A 21,831-nucleotide genomic window follows, 5' to 3' on the forward strand; every position below is an offset into this window, starting at 1 on the left:
CCCCCTCCGCTCCCTGGTGGTCCTGGGATCCCGCCCCCTCCCCCTCCGCTCCCTGGAGGTCCTGGGATCCCACCACCTCCTCCAGGAATGGGTGCCCCTCCTCCTCTGCCCCCTGGGTTCGGGAGCTGGGGAGCCCCTGCAGCTCCAGCTCTCCCCTATGGATTGGCTCCAAAGAAACAATATAAGCCAGAGGTGCAGCTGCGGAGACCTAACTGGTCTAAGGTAAGACCTGCTAACCTGTCTTCCAGCACCGTTCTATGCCAGGTGCTGTTGCCCACTCCATATTCTCGCCATCCTTTAGAAATGTGCAACTTTATCAGGCATCCTCTGTGGTGCATGAGGGGAGGGGAGAGGAAACCACCTGAGGAACAGGGGTGTCTGGTGGCTAATGGAGAGCAAGAGCTTCTTTGTGGGTCAGGCCTCCCCTGTAATGTAGCAGTGTCCCTGTGCTGGAGTGATGCCAAGGAGCACTCTGTTTCCTCTTTAGCCTGCAGCTGCTGATTAATGGACTCTGTGGTGTTTAATTTCATTTAATTTCACTTGTATTATTTATTGAATGTTTTCTGCCCTCTGCCTTGGAGGAAGTGTTTTGAAGGCAGCACCATGGTAACAACCAATTTAATAATCACAACCCTTCTAAAATATGCAAGCAGTAGATAATTACCCTGCTGTAGAAAGCATAGGCTGCTTTGTCATTTAAATTAAAATTTTTCTCCCAGGTGTTTGGGTTTGGGTTTTTTTTTTGAACCGGGACAAAGATAGTGAATATGTGTGTGAGCAGAATTGTTGCCCTGCAGACATCTACCACAAGCAGGCAGCAAGTGTGCACAGCCCAGTCAAGCTGGCACCAGAGAGCCTGTGGGCATAGCAAGGAGGCTGGCCTCCTCTTTCTTGCTGCATGCTTATTTGGTTTATTAGCACAGAAACATTGCATGTAATAGCTCAGTGGGTTAATATACTAGCCTTCCACTTTGGAGAATCTGCATTCAAATCCTTTTCAGCCAGAACTGTAGCCAAGTTTGGTGGTCTCAGTGATCATGTGTATGTATCACAAAATTGATGTGCAGTTGAGCCCAATTGGCCTTGTCTGCTCAGGAGAGGCCCAAAATTGGAATTGGCAAAGCAGTATGAGGACCCAGGACTAGATTAGGAACAAGTCTTCTGCAGATCAGAATATAGGTGAATTGGCAGAACTGTGTGTAATCTAAGGTCTGGGATATCCTGGTGTGCTACAGGCCAGGATTGCGGAGCATTAGCAGAGCTGTGTGGAGGTCAAACAGTAACAAATGTTGAACCTGTTTGCTCCTCGTCGACAATGTGGAAGTGTTACTGGGGTCGTCCTCTTTCAGCTTTACGGCCTAATGTGCTGGTGCTGATAAAACAGGCAGAATTACTAGTAGGAACAGACTTTCTGGTGGTGATGGTGGGTGTAGTGGTAATTGTATCCACTGCTTGTATTTTGATTGTGCCCTTACAGTTCCAGATGCTGTCTCACTTCCATAGAGACACAGTCTCTGACCTTAAGAGCTTACAATACAAGAAGTCAAGTAGCTTAAGATGAGTGGTGGACAGGGATAAAACATACAGTCCAAATATGTACTTTAAACTATCCCCACAGGCCTCTCAGTGTAATGTTAGTTATTTAACTTCTTGTAGAGAGGGCATGGTAGAAGTAGCTCTTGAGAAGTGATTTGAATGAGAATGTAGAGGCTCTGAGGGGTCAGGGGAAGAGTGGCATGGAAGATGCTGTTGTTGTAAAAGAGGACACAAGGCTGGCATTGTTGTGGGAAGCAGTGTAATACACCTCTACCCTGATATAACGCGGTCCTCGGGAGCCAAAAAATCTCACTGTGTTATAGGTGAGACTGCGTTATATAGGGGTAGGGAGAGGAACCGCTCCCCGCCCCAACTCACCTCTGCCTCTGCCGCCTCCTCCTTGAGCGCGCCGCTGCCACTCCACTTCTCCCCCCTCCCTCCCTTCCTGGAAAAGAGAGGGCCAATAGAAGGATTCAGAGTGTGTAGGGGAGAGACATGGGAAGAATGACTGGTACAGAATATGATCTCAGCAGCTACATTTGGTGTGGGCTGGAGAGGTGAAATGTGGGTTTCAGAGGGACTGGAGAGAAGAAGATTGCAATCGCCAGGACAGAAGATGGTGATGACCAGGATGAGCATTTTAGCTGTGGGCTAGAAAGGAAATGCTGGATCTTAAAGGGGTTATGGAGAAAGGCCTGGCAAAATCTGGACACAACCTGGATGTGTGAGTTAAGGCAGGGGAGTTGTCAAAGATGACCCACAGAATATGGGCCTCAGTAACAGGATGACTGTACTGTCAACAGTAAGACTAGAAAGACTAGTGAGAGTTTTGGAGGAAAATTGAGGGGTTCATATTTAGCCATGTTTCATTTAAGTTTGATGGTAAGACATCTGGGGGGAGATGGACACAGACTGAGTTAAGGGGCTGGAAGGAGGGAAGCAGGTAGGGTGGACAAGTTGATTTGTGAATCATTGGTTCTAAGATGGTAGTTGAAACTGAGCAGAAAGATCACCCTGAGAGAATGTGTAAAGGGAGAAGAGGAGGGGGCCAAGGACAGAGGTCTGTGGGGCACCTGCAAAGAGTAAGAGAGGAGGATCTGGACCCATTGAAAGATGTTAAAGGAACAAACAGGGAGGTGGGATGAGATCTCCTGTAAGCTGTGTATGTGTACACACAAATTTTGACCGTGCATCGTGCTTTGTCTCCCCTACAGATTGTGGCAGAGGAGCTCTCCCAGGACTGTTTCTGGACCAAGGTAAAAGAAGATCGATTTGAGAATGATGAGCTCTTTGCCAAGCTAACGCTCACCTTCTCTGCCCAGACTAAGTGTAAGTGCTGTGCGCGGTGTCACTCCAGCTTCTTCAGTCAGCACTGAAGAGTGGGAGGGATCTAGGAATGCATAACTTTATTCAGAAGGAATACAAAGGAGCTAGCTGCCAAGAGGCTAGCTGCCGTGTTGGGGGGGGGGGGGGAAGTTAGGCAAGGAGGACTTCTCAGTTGGCAGTTGAATGCCTTGATAGACCAGTCTTTTCATGGTGATTTTGTGATCCTTTTCTTTGGCGTTTGAGCACTGTGCTGGAATGGGAACATGTGAGGAAGGAGAAGTTCATTCTAGGATGTGGTATTGGGGAGGGAAGGATAGCTCAGTGGTTTGAGCATTGGCCTGCTAAACCCAGGGTTGTGAGTTTAATCCTTGAGGGGGCCACTTAGGGATCTGGGGCAAAATCAGTACTTGGTCCTGCTAGTGAAGGCTGGGGGCTGGACTTGATGACCTTTCAGGGTCCCTTCCAGTTCTAGGAGATAGGATATCTCCATATATTATTATTGTCCACTTGGTCTAACTTTCTTTTCCCCTCTCCTCGCCCTGCTTCCTGTTCTGTGGATTCATCGGGCCGCTACCTGCAGCCTCCAAGGGTGAGTAGCATCAACCTGTCTGAGACTGCTTTGGGGAGACTCTGCCATCTGAAAAGCAATTCTGCTGAGGGGAGGAAGTGATTACTGCTCAATGAAAAGGTTCCTTAGGATGGGGTGACTAGCCTGGGGGAACCTCAGAAAGAGGATCCTGGAAGTGGTTTCCGTCCATTAGCAGGCCTTTCCCCTCTTACTGCAATAGTATTAGTGATGGTTCCTGAGTGTTTGATTTACTTATCAAATACAGCTGAAATTCTCACACTCTTACCCAAGTATGTGTCGGGCTCCTCCATGAGCCCCAGGCTCCCTTTCCCTCCACTCTCATCCTTTTAAAGGAGTTGAGAACAGGATGCACAGATTTTGCTTCCACCCCACGCCCCCTATTTTCTGTCTAGTGTAGCAGTGATGTTACCGTATTATGTAGTTACAGGGTTCCCCCACCATGAGTTCCTTCTCTAACTGATGCAGCAGTCACCTAAGTGCAGGTGTTTTCCAACTGTGTCCTCTCTGAAGCTTTACCCCGAACTGAGGCTCCTCGTTTCTTCTGGGCCTTTGCTCTCCCCTCCGTGTAACGCCTTGTCTGTATTGTGGGACACACACACACACACACACACACACACACACACACACACACACACCCACACACACACACACACACACACACACACACACACACACACACACACACACACACACACACACACACACACACACACACACACACACGACAAGGGCTCCTTGTCTGTAAGGGTGAAATATTACTCTTCTTCCTCCTCCTCTTTGGGCTTCCTGTCTGAAGTTGGGGTGCCAGATCCCCTCTGAAGTGTGGGATGAATCTTTTCCCCTACCTTTGTCTGTAGTGCAGGGCCCCTGCCTGGATGGGGTACAATGGATGGAAGAGTTTGTCATGTTGCCGATTGAGATTGCAGCTTGGCTGATAAATTGGCTGCCTCATCTCCTCTCTGCTTCTTTGTTTTATTTAGATGTTCATCTCGACCCCTGATGAGTGGAGCTAATAAGCACAGCTTCAAACCCTCTGTCCCTCTCCCCTTCCCCAGCAGAATTAGCATATTTATAGACAGTATAATTTTTCCTCTTTAGCTGATCTGATGGTGCCAGGCTGCACTTCAATTTGTTTCAATAAGAAGCGTGACAGGCCGCTAGGTGCCTCTGGCAGCTTTCAGGAAGTGACTCACACATTTGCATAACAGAAAAGTTCCCTCAATGCTGCAATGAAACCCTGTCCAACCTCGTTGGCTGCTCACAGGAGACCTGGCCAGACTCAGGATGCTGTCTACTGCTGGCATGCCACTCTCAGATGTTCCCCCTTCGTTCCCTCCCAGCTGCCTGAGCTGAGCACAACTTTCACAGCTGCTCTTGCAAAGGCATCTGGGCAGTCATAGTCCCAAATGGGTGAAAACCTTGCACAGGTTTGGAGTAACTGCCTTGAACGAGGTGATGAGGGAGCTCCCGTCCCTTCCCTAAGAGGTACCTTCACCCAGTTAATAGGGCAGAGGAAGGCCCACTCTTTCCTGTCATTGATGCTCTTCTAATGCCACATGTCCAGGATATGTCCCACCTAGGAAGAGGGCAGATAATCCTCCCAGGATTGCATATTGTTTCTGTCAGAGGAAGGGGGCAGCAATACTTGGTGTGGGAGGGTGGCAGTGGACTGCTGGAGTCCATCAGTGCTGTATCGTGCTTTCCTTGGTCTTCTCCCTCCCCCAGATGATTGTCTCTCAAAGCCTTGCGTTGCCCTGGGTGATACTGGCTCTTTCTGCTTTCTCTGCAGTTGAATGGATTAGTCTTGTGCTGGCCGACAGGCTGCACTCTCATTGTTATGATTACCAAAGAGTGCATTCTGGGCGGAGGGAGGAGGGTTTGGTTGTTGTATGAATTTTCCTCAGTTGTGCTTGTGGGATCTCTATTAGTCCATTTTCCCAAACTCTCACTGCCACCCCTGTGGGTTCCAGTCTCATACTCACATGTCTGGTGACTGCAGGCATTTAGGTGGCAGGCTAGCAGATTCTGTACTCGCAATGGCAAATACTCCTTCCCGTTCTACCTCCTAACCACCCTTGCCCTGACTGAGTTGCTCTCTTGTACAGAAACCCCCATGCCTTTTAGGAAGGATTCCTGGACTCTTCTGTTGAAAGGGTCTGACCCTCTTTCACCAGTGGCCTCAGAGCCTCTTTTAGAAATGATCTGAAGTCAGCAGGGACACTCCCTCCCTCCTAAGTAGTTGTTGTAATGAGACTTCTCAGTTCCTCTGTTTCTAGCATTCAGGGCTTGTCATGTCAGGAAACAGTTCATAGAATATCAGGGTTGGAAGGGACCTCCGGAGGTCATTGAGTCCAACCCCCTGCTCAAAGCAGGACCAATCCCCAGACAGATTTTTGCCCCAAATCCCTAAATGGCCCCCTCAAGGATTGAACTCTCAACCCTGGGTTTAGCACGCCAATGCTCAAACCACTGCGCTATCCCTTCCCCCCGCCCCCCAAACTATCTCTAGTGTTTTAAGTCAGAGTCTGACTGCTAGTTTAGGGAAGGTTGGGAGCCTCAAAAGCAGTGCATAGGTCAGTCTTTACAAACAAATATCTGCACTGAGGTCATAACCTAGGCTCTGCTATGCAATCAAATGGTCCAGCATGCAGGGAAACCCAAGATGGGATGGCTAAAGTGCAGCCCTTGGAGCCAGGTTTAGCCTGTGGAGCTCTTTGCTGTACCCTGCTGCTGCCACCATACAGAGCCACAGTCTGCTCAGATCACAGTTCCACCATACACTCTTGATCCAGGGGTGTGGCCATTGGTGCCTGACTCTCCTTCTCTATGAAAGATGAGGCCACGTGCAGTATGCTCTCTAATGCAAATTCAGTGCAGCTCTGTAGCTTCTATTAAGTTTTCCCGTGTTTGGGCAAATTTGGTGACCCTCTACACAAGGGATCCACTGTAAATCAGAGGCTTAAAGTGCTGTTTTTAAGCACCAGTGGATAGTGCCCATGAGAGCCTCAGTATGGTCTTCATGCTGAACAGCTAGAATCAGGCCAACCACAGGCATCTGTCATTTCGGGAAGAGTGAAGGGTGATCAGCTATTGAATCTGGGCAGTGTTGGCACAGCTGGTACTGTATTGTGCAGTGGTAACAGAAAAAGGCAGGTTGTACAGTGCTGATGGAAAGCCTGAATGAGGCCCCAAGGTAGTGACTGGGGAAGGGTAGCTGCCTTTCTCACTAGGGTGGGCACTGTCTGAAGATGGTTGGGTTACTTAGCAGGGGACTGTAGTGGTGAAAAGGGGTTTGGTGGTCTATTGTCCCTGTCTCAAGGACTTCTGCTGTCTTGTGGAAGTACTCACTCTGAGTGACAGTCCGTACTCTGCATCTCCCAATTCCTACTTGCGAAGTTGGGGATTTGTCCTCTGGGGAGTGGCAACTAAATGGCTGAGGTGGGTAGCTTGAGTAAACTGTGCATGAAAGAGTTACTACTCTCCACTTTTCTAACTGTGCTGAATGAGTGAACATCTCTATTAGGCATTAAAGCTCCCCGAAGAGGCACCTCACACACTACTCCACAGGTAGACTCCACTTTAATATGAGCAGGGCACTCTTTAATTTTTAACTGGCTTTCAATTAAAACTACACAGCTGCACTTAGTTCTGTTTAATGGGTTTGGCAGTATGCTGTGCCCTGCTCTCTGAAAGGTACAAACTGCACTTGGCCATCTCCCTCCCCCCCCCACCCTAATCCTGCACTTGCCTGTGAAATATTTAACTCCGCTCCTTCCTTTCAGCTGCCACACTTTGAAAGAAAAGTTTAATCATTTTTACCCAGAGGGTAAAGAAGAATCTCTCCTCTGTATGTAAAATGAGACGTGGAATGAGATGTCAGCAGAATGTCTTTTCCCTTCCTCTTTCCCCTTTTCTCTCTTTTTCCCATGCTTCAGTGACTCCAGCTTTCCCTGACTTTTCTTTCAACTAGTCAGTCAGACAGCTGATGACAGTTCAATTATTTAAATACTGGGGGTCTTGTTTTTAATGTCTCTCTCAGGGAAGTGAGTGGTTTGGCAGGAAGAGCAATGGCTGAGCTGGCCAACCAGCATGCTTGTACCCACTGACACTTGCCATCCATTCCTGGTGTGCCTGTCACTGTTAATCAGAGAGGTGGCAGTATGCTGAACATTCATAGGCTGCCTTATCAGATTTTGGGGTCTGGGCCCCAGTGGACTTTCCTATCGACTTTTCTAATCCCATGCTTCATTTCTGCAACTTCCCATACTAAGAGAAATATTGTGCACGCAGAATAGGGTGAATGGAAGGGGCTCCCCCTCGGAAAGTTTGCAGAGAGGTTTGTAGAGTGTTTAGTGTGCATTAACTGGCTGTCCACTCGTCCCAGTGGCTGGCATCTCTCCTTTCCTTTCTCCTGCTCTAACAGGTGGATGCTGAGGCTCTCTTCCCCATCTCACTGAGTGCTCTATGCAGAATATCTTTCAAAACTATTTAATATTTATGGAGCTAAAAGCAAATGGAAGGCAAGGCACTCTCCTCTGTCTGTACCAAGGCAGGTTCTTCTCCTCAGAGACTCCCAGCTTGTGAAAATTTCACAAGCTTGAACTGTGAGGTTGCTCACGATAAATCAGTTGCTTTCTCAACTGATTCCAAAATGAACTGAAACACAAATGGAATGCTGAGGGCAGCAGTGTCCTGGGGTCCCAGCTTCACTCCTCCCTTTGGGCTCTCATCATTTTGTGTTGGGACGTCAGAATTCCTTGGAGCTGCGCAGTGTGATAGAAGAGGTGGTGTTGAGCCAGGAAGCCATTGTGTGGGGGAGACAGCTCCTGTCCAAGAGTGTTGAGTGATGTTTCCTTGCCCTCCCTCTTCCAGGAGCTCCAATTCCCATCTATTACAGGGAATTTGTCTCTGTTCTGAGGAGAGGGTTTGTAGCTGTGCTCCATCCTAACAGCTATTGTTGTGACAGCATGTGAACATAGGCGATATGCAAACAGGATGCCTTGTCAGGACTATTAACACTGATCCCAGGGTACTCCTTTGCCCCGCTCCCAAAAAAGAGAATGGGTTTTTTCTTTGCAAATAAAACAGATACAAAATTCATTGAGAGGTTTTGACAGGGAGGAGGTTAATGTATGCTGGCTGAGGTGAAATTACTGAAGCTGAGAGCTTATGTTAGGATTGTGCTTCTCAGTCCTGGGCATACTTCCATGTCAGCAGTTGGTAGGAGGGCTCTCTTTACTGCAGGTAACTGCAGAATACAGCCTTCTGAATGTCTGTTCCCCTACAGATCAGGATCTATGTACTGTGCAGGTTTCACTGCCACTTTGGAGCTGTTCCTGAAGTCCATTACCAGCAATGGTCTGTGCCATACAGGAACCTGGTACCATGGAATCCTCTTCCAGTGTGGCACAGCATTCATAGCACTAAGCCCTTGTAAACAGAAGCTATTTGGGGTATTATTAAATGCAGAAATTGAACTGTTTTTTTCCACCATAACAACAGAGACACTTGCAATATCAACCACCCAATCTCCATCCTTAAATAGAAAAAATACCTACCCTAAGCAGAGTCTTTCCTGTTACCTGAAAGGTGAGAGAAGCCAGAGACTTCAAGAAGTCCACTAGAGACTTTGCTGTTGCTCATCTCTTCTATATACTACAACGATGAGCAGTAGTTCAAAACCTGAAGACACACATTTTCTTAATAAAACCCTTTGGAGGCTGGTGCCTGTGTATTCTGAAACATGCTGCTCACAAATCTCTTCAACTTTGGATTCAAATTTTCCTGGGATGTTTTGTGTTCTACTTAGTCCCTGTTGCTCTCTGTCTGAGCAATGGAACACCAGGAAAGTGGAAAGGGAAGGCCCTTTGGATTTTAGGGTGCTGTGTACTCTTCCCTCCTCAAGATAAAGTGGGGGTTGTGGCTGGGATGCTGATATCACTTTCCCAAAGTGGGACAAACTCAGTCCCCGATCGTGAATATTTCAGGTCACTCCCATCTCATTGCCCACAACACTGTGATAAAAGCCCTGCCAGCCCCACCGCCGAAGCTGGTAATTGCAAACACATGTAAGCACAATCCACCTTTGTGAAAACCTGCCAAAAAATTGATGTGTTTGGGGAGTGCTGGTGCCTGCTGTCGCTGAACGCAAGAGCTGTGGCTCACGCTCCAGTACCTGCAGTGCAGCTCAGCTCTTCATGGCAAGTGAGGGAAAGGGAGAGCCCTTGTACTTCTGTTTGAATTGCATTGTTTACCTGATCTGATCTGACATACCTTGGCCACCAGCCCAGCAGAGGAAGGCCTTTAATCTCTGTGTGTGCATGTATGTGGGGGGTGAATTAGCTCACCCCATTAGCGTAGGTGTCAAGTGGGGTTGGACACCTATGAGCAAACCACTTCTGTTAAGTGTAGTTTTGAGGGGACCCTTTGTGGCCCTCTCCAAGCTGAGTGTGTGTGACCCTGTACTACTCCGATTGTAGCTCTGCCATAAGGATTCAGTAATATTCCTACTGGTTGTTTTAAAGGAAAACAAAACTGGTCTAGAGGGGCTTGAAGAATGTCCCTTCTCTATCCAAAGCCAGGGCAGTTTCAGGTCATTTTTTTTAATAGTGAAACCAGCATGCAATCATAAGTAAAGCAAACTTTGTTTGAGGCAGCCCCTGTGAGCCCATCTCCTCCGCTCTACTGGCCCTTGCTGGCTTCATCAGTGTCACTTTCCTTCATTCCTGTTTCTCCAATACTTCATCCTTTGTAAATGTGTCTCTCTAATGCTCTCTTGCTCTTTCTTTCTCATGTGGCTTTTCTGCCTGTCTCCTCACCATGATTTCTCCTCCCTGCTCTTCCTCTGCCCACTTGGGGTGGGAAGCTATCGTGCATGCCTTGGTCATTTCCCACATGTGGGTGGCAAGTGTTTTAGAGGGAAAATTTGTGGGTGTCACCCTGCAGGTGTGGGTTCTTCTGCCAGCAGGAGTGAGACTTGAGTTAAAGGAGTTTATCTCCGACTGTTTAACAGACCCCCAAACACTGGAGACATGTGGGCTGGATTCCATTTCCAGGGCCATCTCCATGCTGTGGGGATGGGGGCTTGAGAACACATGTTCTGTATCTGTCTGCCCCTTCATTCAAGCACTTCTGTCTCTGAAGCAAAATAATTGAACCCTTGCTCTGCTCTTCCAAATTTTGTGTATAGATGGGCCCAGAAGTGATTGACTGGGAGGGGGTCGGTATTCTGTGGGCCCTGAGGTGGATTCTGTTGGCTCTGCAGGCCTGGAGTAACTGGCTGTGAACAGCTGCTGCAGAGCTCTGTGGGAGCTAGGAGCAGCAGGCTTGTTTTGCACAGCTTGAATATGCACAGACATTGTCAGTGCTGTGGATGACTGTGTTTCTGTGTGTGGGGAAGTTTTTTGGATCACCAGGGTTTCCTCAGCTTCCATTATTTGCTTCATTGCTTGTCAAACACAACTCCTGCCCCAACACTAGACAGCACACTCATCACTACACTTGCTTATCCGAGCAGAGCTACTTTGCGTTACCTCAGATAATAAAAATCTACCTGCATCTTTGTGCCTGCCCTGCTTTGGTGAGGTCTGTGTTGTGCCTGCTGCTTTGTCTGTCTTAGAGCCAGACAGTTATGGCCTTGGTCTCCCTAGTTTTTCTACTCTTTTCCTCTTCTTCTGGAGGGTCAAATGCTTGTTTCTGAACTGACATTTACTGCTGGGAGCTTCATTATTCCATCCCCAGACTCAGCTCTGATTCAGACAGGTTCATGCTGCTGCAAAGGTCACAGGGGCAGGAGAACTCCCAGCCTTTCTTTCTCTCCTGCCACTTCTGCCCTAATTACCCTCTGAGGAGCTGTATCTCTGCTGGCCCTTTGTATATTGTATTTGAGAACAGCACAGGTGCTTCTATCAACCAGACCACATATAATATCTTACACTACTTTTTCCTTTTATTTGCATGCCAAACAGAGATCATGAAAGTCAGTTGTTTAGATGTAGTATTAATGAGGCAAAGGCTTCTGTGAAGTCCTACCTCATTTATTGCACACCATATAGTAGTGCATGAGGCACTGTACACCATACTAGGTCGTTAATGAATGAAGCAAGGGCTTGTGTGGTGCTGAGCCTCCTACACTGTCACTCCACAGTGTGCACTATAAATAAAAAACTGATTTGATCTTGTGGAATTTATTGGCCGGACAAGCTACAAGTGCAAGTATATATGATAGCTCAGATATCTGTCACAAGATAGCTTGGTAATTCATCAAGGCTTCCCACTAGTGATTGGGATTTAGTAGTAGTGTCCCCTTGCCCTATGGCAACTTATTGCTCTGTTGATGTGTCAGGTTCACCAGTGTGTTGCTGGTGCATAGGGACAGGGTGGTGTTTCTCACACTGCAGCTGCCATTCCCCAGTTCTGTAGTGCATGACACTTTAGACTCTTAGAGGCTTGTTCATTTGTCAGAGTCCTGACCTCAGTGCACAGTTATCTCCTGACAACTGGCTCCTAACCTAGATGCAATTGCCTCGGTAATGGAATGCCTATCCTCAAAGGGTATCAGACTGCACAGAGCTGATAAGGAGACTCACTGTCCTGTTTGGAAGATCCCGGGCATGGAGCGGAGTGAAATGTTAGTAGGAGGCTTAGTGACTGATCAGTAAGTGCTCCAGGCTAGAGAAACATCTCCCTGAGATCATTACTTCACACTACTGTCCCCACTAACACCCATAAGCTTACACGCTAATGCTTTTTCTCCTTCAGTCTCACTGTTCATGGAACAGCGGATATGATGGTGGGACAGAGTGCCTCTGCAGAGAAAGCTTTTCCAAAATCTCGGAGACCCTATCTGGGGAGATTCTCTTAGGGTGGAGCAGACCACTCTTCTGTATGGTGGCACCTGTTCCATGCAGTGAGATGCAGATTTTCCATCCTGGGAGGATTCCACGAGATTCCTTGTTACTTAGAAAGCAAAACTCTAGGAGACTGCCCTGCTGCGAGGGAGGGAATGATGACATCAGGGGTGAGAGAAAATGTGGGTAGAAGGAGATGTGGGTGAGAGTGGCATTGCCCTGCCCGTATGTAGGTAAGAGATGGCTGAATGGGCTTGACAGATCTGAGCTGCCATCATTATTTATTGAACTACATTAAAAAATTATTGGTGGAGAAATAGGGTCTTTGTCTGTGTGACGTTCCCCTGGTGTTATCTGGACCGGTGATCTGCTAGGTCACTCCAATCCTCGACTCTGGGAGCCGGCCTTACCCTGCTCTGCTGTGAGAACCCCCACACCCAGGCTGTTCGCGCACTGCCTCTGCCATGTAAGCTGCTCCCAGCTACATGAGTGAGCACTTTTGGCCAGCCGCTGCTTGGATTGTGCAACTGAGTGACACTAGCCAATATCTCTGGTCCCAGACACAACCCTAGGAACCTCCGTTTTGCAGTGTCCACTGATGCCCGCTGGACGCTGCAAGCTTATATGAGTTTGTCAATTTAACATATAAATTGATATGTACCAGGCTTGTTATCCCAAGGGGAGTCTCTGACACGCTTCAAATCAAATGCACTGCTTCAGGTAGAATAAACAAAGTTACTAACTACAAAAAATAGATTTTAAGTGATTATAAGTCAAAGCGCAACAAGTCAGATTTGGTCAAATGAAATAAAAGCAAAACGCATTCTAAGCTGATCTTAACACTTTCAGTGCCCTTACAAACTTAGATGCTTCTCATCACAGGCTGGCTGGTTGCCCTTCCGCCAGGTTCTCCCTTTTGATCAGTGCTTCAGTCGCTTGGTGTGGTGTCTGTAGATGTAGGTGGAAGAGAGAGAGCGTGGCAAACATCTCTCCCTTTTATCATGTTCTTTCTTCCCTCTTGGCTCATCCCCCCACCCTTCAGTGTCAGGTGAACATTATCTCATCATAGTCCCATAGAATCATAGAATATCAGGGTTGGAAGAGACCTCACGAGGTCATCTAGTCCAACACCCTGCTCAAAGCAGGACCAACCCCAACTAAATCATACCAGCCAGGGCTTTGTCAAGCCTGACCTTAAAAACCTCTAAGGAAGGAAATTCCACCTCCTTCCTAGGTAACCCATTCCAGTGCTTCTCCACCCTCCTAGTGAAAAAGTTTTTCCTAATATCCAGCCTAACCTCCCCCACTGCAACTTGAGACCATTACTCCTTGTTCTGTCATCTGGTACCACTGAGAACAGTCTAGATCCATCCTCTTTGGAACCCCCTTTCAGGTAGTTGAAAGCAGCTATCAAATCCCCCCTCATTCTTCTGCAAACTAAACAATCCCAGTTCCCTCAGCCTCTCCTCATAAGTCATGTGTTCCAGCCCCTTAATCATTTTTGTTGCCCTCTGCTGGACTCTTTCCAATTTTTCCACATCCTTCTTGTAGTGTGGGGCCCAAAACTGGACACAGTACTCCACATGAGGCATCACCAATGTCGGATAGAGGGGAATGATCACGTCCCTCGATCTGCTGGCAATGCCCCTACTTATACAGCCCAAAATGCCATTAGCCTTCTTGGCAACAAGGGCACACTGTTGACTCATATCCAGCTTCTCGTCCACTGTAACCCCTAGGTCCTTTTCTGTAGAACTGACCAAGGGAAGGGGAATCCAACAGATCCTTTGTTGCTGCCTAGGCCAGTGTCCTTTGTTCCTGTGAGGCTGGGCTGGATTTGTCCCATACATGCTCTGATGAGGTGTGAACTGCCCCTCTGCTCCTGGAGAGTTTTGCCTGGGCTTGTTTTAAGCCATGAGGACACATTTTCAGCCTCATAACTATATGCAGGAAATTACAACCTATAACATTACTATATTACCCACCATGACAAACTTTGCATTGGATATCACACAATCATATTATAAGTATGAACATGGGGGTGCAGGGTGTTCTCCCGAGATACAGAGTGTCACAGTCTGTGGCTGGGACCTTTGTAGGTAGCAGCAAATTGCCTCTTATCTCCATTCAGTTTTCCCATTGTGAACTAAAACTTCCCTACCAGTTGTTGTGTCCAGTAGGTGGCACTCCTGGCTTAGAAATGGCGTTTTGTGATCAGATTGCTGGCTCTGTGGCAGCTAGTTTCTCATGCTGTATCCATTTAAATGGGTGAGATTGTAATGTCTCACTGAAATGCACACTGCAAAATACTTAATTGCAAGACAGAGAGAGATTAAACCCGATCTTCAAATGAATCTCAAGTGAACAAGGTCAGGCAGGATCTGCAGAAGACAAAATGCACCCCATGCCATATGCATGTGTTTAATTAATCGAGGAGAGCATTGCATCAGGTGGAATGCTGCCCTTTATAGAGCAACCTGATAAAGAGTGGTGAAGCGGAGTGCAGTCATGGACAACCTGTCGACTTCTGTTGCTGTGACATGTAATATTGAGGTTCTTGCTTAGCCAGGATGTGTGTGCATGCTAGATGGGCTTTACCTTTCAGGGAAGGGGTTGTTTTATTTTTCTTAAAATTGGTTGAAGTTTAACTTTCAATGGCAGGTCTTTGTATAAACTTCCAAAAACTTCACACATTGCTCTATCTTTTATCAGACTATCTGCCGCATGGCACTTGCATGGGGATCTCGTAGGCCTTTTCCATCTCTAACTCCTATGAAAGGGAACATTACAGAAATTGGGAGGCAAGGGATTAAGAATAATTTCTCAGCTGGACAGTTCAGCAGCAGACCAGCGTACTGACCTGGATAATAACAGGTGGATACTGAGAACTCAAGAATCAGACTCTAGATGTGGGCTGACACTTCAGCAGTGGGATTCAGATTAATTTCTCTCGGAGTAGGTAAATGCCAGTTGACTGCTGTCAGAGAAGGCTTCATGGAGGAATAGATCTTCCAAGAACAACACTTAGGCAGAACAAGTGACATTTACTGGTAGCTATAGTTCAAACTTTGCACTGAGTCCGTCAGTGAAAATAGAAGCAGATTTAAAATTCCAGAGTAGAATCTTATTGTTTTGAGGGATGTTTAATTTTGTCCTGTAACTTTTTGGCCTTTTCAGCATCCCCATCACCTTTCCCTTTGCTAAAGCTGAGTTCGCTGACTGTCTCTTTCAGGAGTGCCTGTTTGAGCAAAACTCAAGTGTTCCCATTAGCTTGTGTGAGGGAGCTCATCAGACTTCCCAGAGCAGCCTGTTCTTTTGCTGGGACTAAGAGTTTTTTCTTGATTTGTGATGTTTGTTAAGAGGACTTGGCTGCTGGGCCTGTGAGCTGAAATCCATCTCTGCATTTCTGTAGTTGTTGCCATTTGATCTGCAAACTGGCTGGATTTGCTTGGAGTCCAGACCAGTTCCCATTAATGTTCAGCTGCTCTTGCAGTATGCTGGTACACACTAGGGAAATTTGCTGGGACCAGGGATCTGTAATCTTCTCAAACTGGGACAGGCTATGTGCATGTTTTGGGGAAAATAATTTGTGTGCTTTTTAACCTCTCCTCTGTCAAAAAGTTTACTGTCTGGTTCTAGCCAGCCATGTTCAGCATGTGTTGGGTGGCTCTGAGTCCCCTAGGGTGTGGTGCGTGTGGGGTTAATTCCCTGTGCAGCACAGAGGTCTCTCAAATTCTGGCTGCAGTGTATGCTTGGCCCTTGCAGGCTGAGTGCAGAGAGCCAGCCAGCCATCACTTGCTCCCATTGCTTTCTCTGCCTGTTACAATCTCAGCTGACTCCCAGTGCAGCTTTAATTAATTGGGCTCACAGTTAGCTTCAGGGCACGCACTTTCCTTTGATTTGATGAGCCTCACTGCAGCATGAGTGAGCGATTCTGGGCTGAAGGTAGCACAGAAAGTTAATGAAGCTGGACTGGTGTCCCCTGCCCTTGGAGCTGTGCCAGGCCTGGATGTTGGTCCCTACTCCCCACACCTGAGGCATGCCAGGGCTCTTCGTACAGTTCTTAGTTAATTAACCAGGAAGTTATTCCTTCCTTCCTTCCTCCTCGCCCATCAGTCACTCTGGGATAGTCCTTCTCACCCAGGACACTCTCTTGACCTACTCTGGAGAATGTCTTCACTCAGCCCCCCCATTGTGAACATAGTACACCCTCAGTTGCTTTGGGGGTGGGTCCCAGCACTGCTGTGAGTAATGGGGATCTTCCTGCCAGGGCCCCCCACCCTATCTTCAATTGAGGGGATGGGGCCTTCTCACCTCTGTTGTGACCTGGGACCAGGTGTCTGTCCACCCCCACTAGTTACATAAAGGGAGCCAGGATTCAGCAGGTGCTGAATAAGGTAAATGTGACAGAGAGGCAGGAAGTGGGGCAGGTTCAATAAGAGGGAGCAGCTGAGAATGAAGAGAATCAGAAAGGGACATTAATGGAAGTAGAGGTGGTGGGGAAACGGGGAACCATCCAATTCCATACTGACTATGACTCCAATGCACTCTTATTATTGGGGCCCTGAAGAGACCTATAGCACATAGCTGTATGGATCAGACCAGCGACCCATCTAATCTAGGGTTTTGCCTTTGGGAGTGGCTGATACCTAATGTTTAGAGGAAAGTGACACCCCTTCTCCTTGCCCAGAATGCACACTCACATGCAGAGAAATTGAGCCTGGAACCAGTGCTGACAGTTCATTCCCAGCATGGCTAGTGGGACCTATTTCAGCTCTCCTCACCTTCCTCATTTCAACCAGCAGATGGCGCCCAGAGCATATAATGCCTGAGAAATGGTGACTGTTAATCAGGGAACACTAAAGCAGCCCTGTACAGCTTTGATTTGACTTTAGCTGTTCCTGATGCAAACTGTCTAGATGAGTTGCTTAATTTTGTAAATGTTCAGCAAAATGATGCTCTCTGAAGGATGACAGAGCTGGACAGGCCCCATTAGGTCGCCTACTCAGTCTCACAGGAACTAATGCAGGATTGGTTGCTACAGCACATTTTCTGGGGCTTTCTTTGATCGATGTTGAATTGTCCCAAGGGACAAGGCTTCCAGCATTTCCTTTGGAGATAGTTTCGCAGAGCGTTGCAGGAGTGGCTGGCTGATGGCCAGCATTAATTTCATCCCATCACTGCTAGTTACACCCTGTGTGTTACCCTAAGTAATCCCTCCTCCCTCATTGGGTTAGCATCCCCACCCTCTGCATATCATCCGAAGCAGTCTCTCTCCCTCTTCAGAGCTAACGCCCTTCTGATGTTCCTGGGCCTTTAGTAGCTCTTTAATCAGGTTATATAGAGTGAACTCATTTAAGCTGCATCTAAGGACACCCCACACTTCCCTTGCCATTGGCATGAGGAGTGGGGAGCGTAGTTTGCAATGCACTGACAGAGGTAGGAAAGGCTGAGCTTGTATTTTAATCACTAGCCCATGTACAACTTTTCAGTCAGCTATGCTGGTGCTGTCTCTTTACTTGCAGAATTCAGGTAGAGGGGAGATCTCTGAGATTCTCCATTGCACCCAGCTCCTTTACATTGCTCTGGCAGAATACAGGGGTACAATTGACCCCAGTGGTATATTTACTTTGTGTGCCCCCCATCGTAGCCCCGGTATAGGGAGTGTGTTGAAGGCAGGCCAAGGGACAGATGTGCGGCATAGCCAGAGTGTTACTGCATTCTCTGCTACTTCAGGGACTTGGCAGGGCTGAGAATATGGAGAGTGAAAAGGTGTCTTAAAGCCATCTTTGCCTCTTCCATTCCTGTGCTGAATGCATGAACCAATTAACAGTTAGTAGACCCACTGGGTGTAATCTCACTACCTGCCTCCCTCCTCAATGGCCAGCACAGGATCATTCCTTACAGTTCTTTCGTCAGGGCCTTCCACCTTTCCATTGGGATGAGAGTTCTGCTGCTTAACAGTTCTCCCCACTTGGAAAAGGTTCTATTATTCAGCCTGAGTGTTTGCTTTCCTGTTGCCTCCTGTTACTCCTAGTTTACTCCCCTATGACCCACCACAATCAGTTCCTCTCCTTCCTTTTAGCTTGCATCTTTCAGATATTTGTAGACAGATGTAGGGGACAGATTCTGTCCCTTGCTATGGCCTGGCAGTATAAAGGAGCTGTAAAGCAAAGCAGAATGGAAATTTCCCCACACTGAAGCAGTGAGGGGCCAGTACAGGCAGTACAACCCCTGTGGACATTCTGGGACAGATTAAGGGCAGGAGGGGCAGTAGCCAGAACAGTTTCCACTCTGGCTATTCTGGGCTGTAGAGCAGCCCTTAGGCAGCAAAATGCCAGGCTGCTGTACTTAGATCAGCCCCTAGAATTGCTTTCTTATACTGTGGGTCATGTCAGCCCCAAGGCATCCCAGAATTAAATAAATGCAGAAGCAGTTTAAAGCCACCTTTGCACCTTCATCTCTGGACTTTGATTCCTGTGCTGCACCTCCTGAGAGGCATAGCACAGAATCTGGGCCCATGTCACCTTAGGGAAGTTGTTTGCCTGGGCTAGCTATGTATTTAGCTGTATTAATCTCTCTAAATCCATCCCTGCTGGTGCAGTTCTTTTGCTCTTCAAATTCCTTCCCGTTTATAAAGATTTTTCTTTCAATGTGATGCCCAGATTTGAACCCAGCTGTAGTTATACTTCTCTATGCCATGTTGTTGGTGTCTTTGCATAGGCAGCCCCTAATCACATTGGCTTCTTATTCTAACGCTATGTTGTATTCCAAACTCCAATCAAAGCCTACTGTCAGTGCTAGGGGTACCTCATCCTTTCCCCCCCCCCCCTCCAGTTTCTCCCTCCCATGGGATCTCAGGTGTAATGACTGTTTTTTCTGGAGTGTATTCATTTCATAGAATCATAGAATATCAGGGTTGGAAGGGACCTCAGGAGGTCATTTGCATTTGTCCAGGTTAAATCTCGTGTTATCAGATGTCAAAGGCTTGAACTTGTTTTTGTTTCAGAAGGATTTGGGAAGTGGGAGAGCAAACAGGCAGTGTCACAAAGGAGGCAGGTGTGACCTGTATTAAGGTAAAACTTGCAGGTATGGGATGGAGTTCTGGGCCCTTGCTGTGGAGAAGTCTGCAGGTATTTGGTGCTGGGGATAATAGCAAGCACAGCTATGAGGATGGCCAGTGTGTTGCTGCTACAGACTTGGACACTTCTTGTAGTGACTGTTTGTGTCAATTTAGTTTTGTGAGACTTTTCTAACCTTACAATCTCTTTAGAACTCATCAGAAGCAAAGTGCAGTTTTCCCTTTGAACACCAGGTGGCACATGGATCCGTTTGGTTTTTGCCTAACCCTTTGTTTCACTGCTGGAGTCTGAGGTTGATGCAACAATTCAGAGAAGTGAGCTAATTTTCCCCAAGTTTTGAACTCCTGTCTATGCCCCCCCCACAACAGAATCCTGGGGAGAGGGAGGAAGATGAAACGATGAGGTGGAAGCACCGTGATGCACCCACTCAGCGTGCCAGGGCAGCCTTTAGAAACACTAACTGAATCCTTACACCATCACAGTATCTTTGGCCTGGTCTACACTGGGGGGATGTCGATGTAAGATACGCAACTTCAGCTATGGGAATACCGTAGCTGAAGTCGAGATATCTTAGGGCTGGTCTATACTTAGCCGCTAGTTCGGCGGCTGGAAATCGAACTTCCTGGTTCGATTTATCGCGTCTGGTCTGGACGCGATAAATCGAACCAGGAAGTGCTCGCCGTCGACTGCGGTACTCCAGCTCAACGAGAGGAGTACCGCGGAGTCGACGGGGGAGCCTGCCTGCCGCGTGTGGACCGCGTCTGAACCGCGGTAAGTTCGAAGTAAGGTATGTCGACTTCAGCTACGTTATTCACGTAGCTGAAGTTGCGTACCTTACTTCGACTTGGGGGGTTAGTGTAGACCAGGCCTTATACCGACTTACCTCCCGTCCTCACGGCGCAGGATCGACGGCCGCGGCTCCCCCGTCGACTCCGCTACCGCTGCTCGCTCCGGTGGAGTTCCGGAGTCGACGGGGAGCGCATTCGGGGATCAATATATCACATCTTAACGAGACGCGATATATCGATTCCCGATAAATCGATCGCTACCCGCCGATATGGCGGGTAGTCTGGACGTACCCTTTGTGTGAGGCTCAACATCGGCATATCAGTTACCTGTCCCTCAGCTAGCAGCTACTGCCACCCATATTGTGCCAACCACACAATGGATGCTCCCTGCACACCCTTTCTGTGTCCTCCTGGGCTACATGGCCTCGTAGCTCCGGCCACATGGGCAGCACTGCTTTCCTGAGCACAATACCCCAAATCATACTTGTCCAATGGGCAGTGATCCTCACACCTTACTGCATCCTCCACTGACACTTGGGAGCTTCAATCACATGGGCATAAGTTGCCCTTCTTGGTTACACTCCCAGATAATACCTGCCACAGGGACACTGATAACCCAGCACAAGCTGGATGCTGTGGTCCTAGGCACGTTGACCCAGATCATACTAATCACACCAACATCCTTATGCAGCCCTGCTGGGTTAAGATAATATTTGCAGTGTGGGCAGCAATCCCTGCACACCCTTAGGCTGCCATTCCCAGGCAGGTGTAACCTTAAGGCAGAGCAGGGAAAATATCCAAAGGAGCCCAGGTCTCACTGAAACTCAGTGGTGCCTAAGTCACTTTTGAAAATGGATTTTAGGCTTCTAAGTCACTTTAGGTGCTTTTGAAAATTTTGCCCGATGTATGGATCCAGATGACAGCACTGCTTTTACTACTCAGCTGGTCGCTCTTGGTCCTCTGGGTACAGAGATGTGAACACGTTAAACCTAGAGCGCAGCACATGCTCCCACATGCCAGAACAGTGCCATCCTCAGATATACAGTGCATAGGTGGCATTAGTCCCAGTCTCTCCTGCTCACAAGTCTTTTCATATGGGTAACTCTGGCTCAGAAAATGTTAGAAGATAGTACTGTGAACCCAGTGGATAGAAGTCCCTGCCAGCAACTAAACTTGTACCAGACATCCACTAACCGGAGACTGATACAAAAATTTGGGCAGAGACCTCCACTGAGGTTCAGAGAATAACTCAGTGAGAAGCCTATCTTTGCTGGGCAGAGATGAATGTTTGTATTCTTACTGGGATGGGAACTGTCTTTTATGTCTGCTTCTGTATGGAAGGTGTCTGATCAAACTGAAACCCACCCCAGAACTTCACAATTGTTAGTTACATGGTCCAATACTCAACCACCCTTCTGGCTGTTATTTTTTGGAGAGTCCTCTAGTTCCTGCCTTTGTTGCCTATAGCTTCCCCAAGCACCTACATGGTGATACAAATATGATTTCTTGTCACTTTCACTTCTGTACAAGGGATTCTGAGTAGCAGCAGTAAAACAGGCAGAATTTTGTCAGTTTCACTTTGGTGCTTTCTTGCAGAGATGCAGGGCCGGCTCTGGCTTTTTTGCCGCCCCGGGGGGGGGCGCCGGGGGGGAGGGCGGCCG

The 21,831-nt window shown here is 47.9% G+C and overlaps 1 protein-coding gene across 1 annotated transcript in view; it reads left to right on the forward strand.

Annotated features, from left to right (window-relative positions):
- DIAPH1 (diaphanous related formin 1) overlaps nt 1-21,831 on the forward strand; it is a 172,089-nt gene that overhangs the window by 102,997 nt on the left and 47,261 nt on the right. Inside the window, 3 exon segments of the mRNA XM_029913745.1 lie at nt 1-222; nt 2,751-2,865; nt 3,443-3,451. The exon segment at nt 1-222 is cut by the window's left edge and continues 12 nt beyond it. Coding sequence (XP_029769605.1) covers nt 1-222; nt 2,751-2,865; nt 3,443-3,451 — 346 coding nt within the window.

The sequence above is a fragment of the Terrapene carolina genome, unplaced genomic scaffold (assembly GCF_002925995.2).
Source record: "Terrapene carolina triunguis isolate 2854851 unplaced genomic scaffold, T_m_triunguis-2.0 Scaffold838, whole genome shotgun sequence".
In the NCBI taxonomy this organism is placed as follows: domain Eukaryota; kingdom Metazoa; phylum Chordata; order Testudines; family Emydidae; genus Terrapene; species Terrapene triunguis.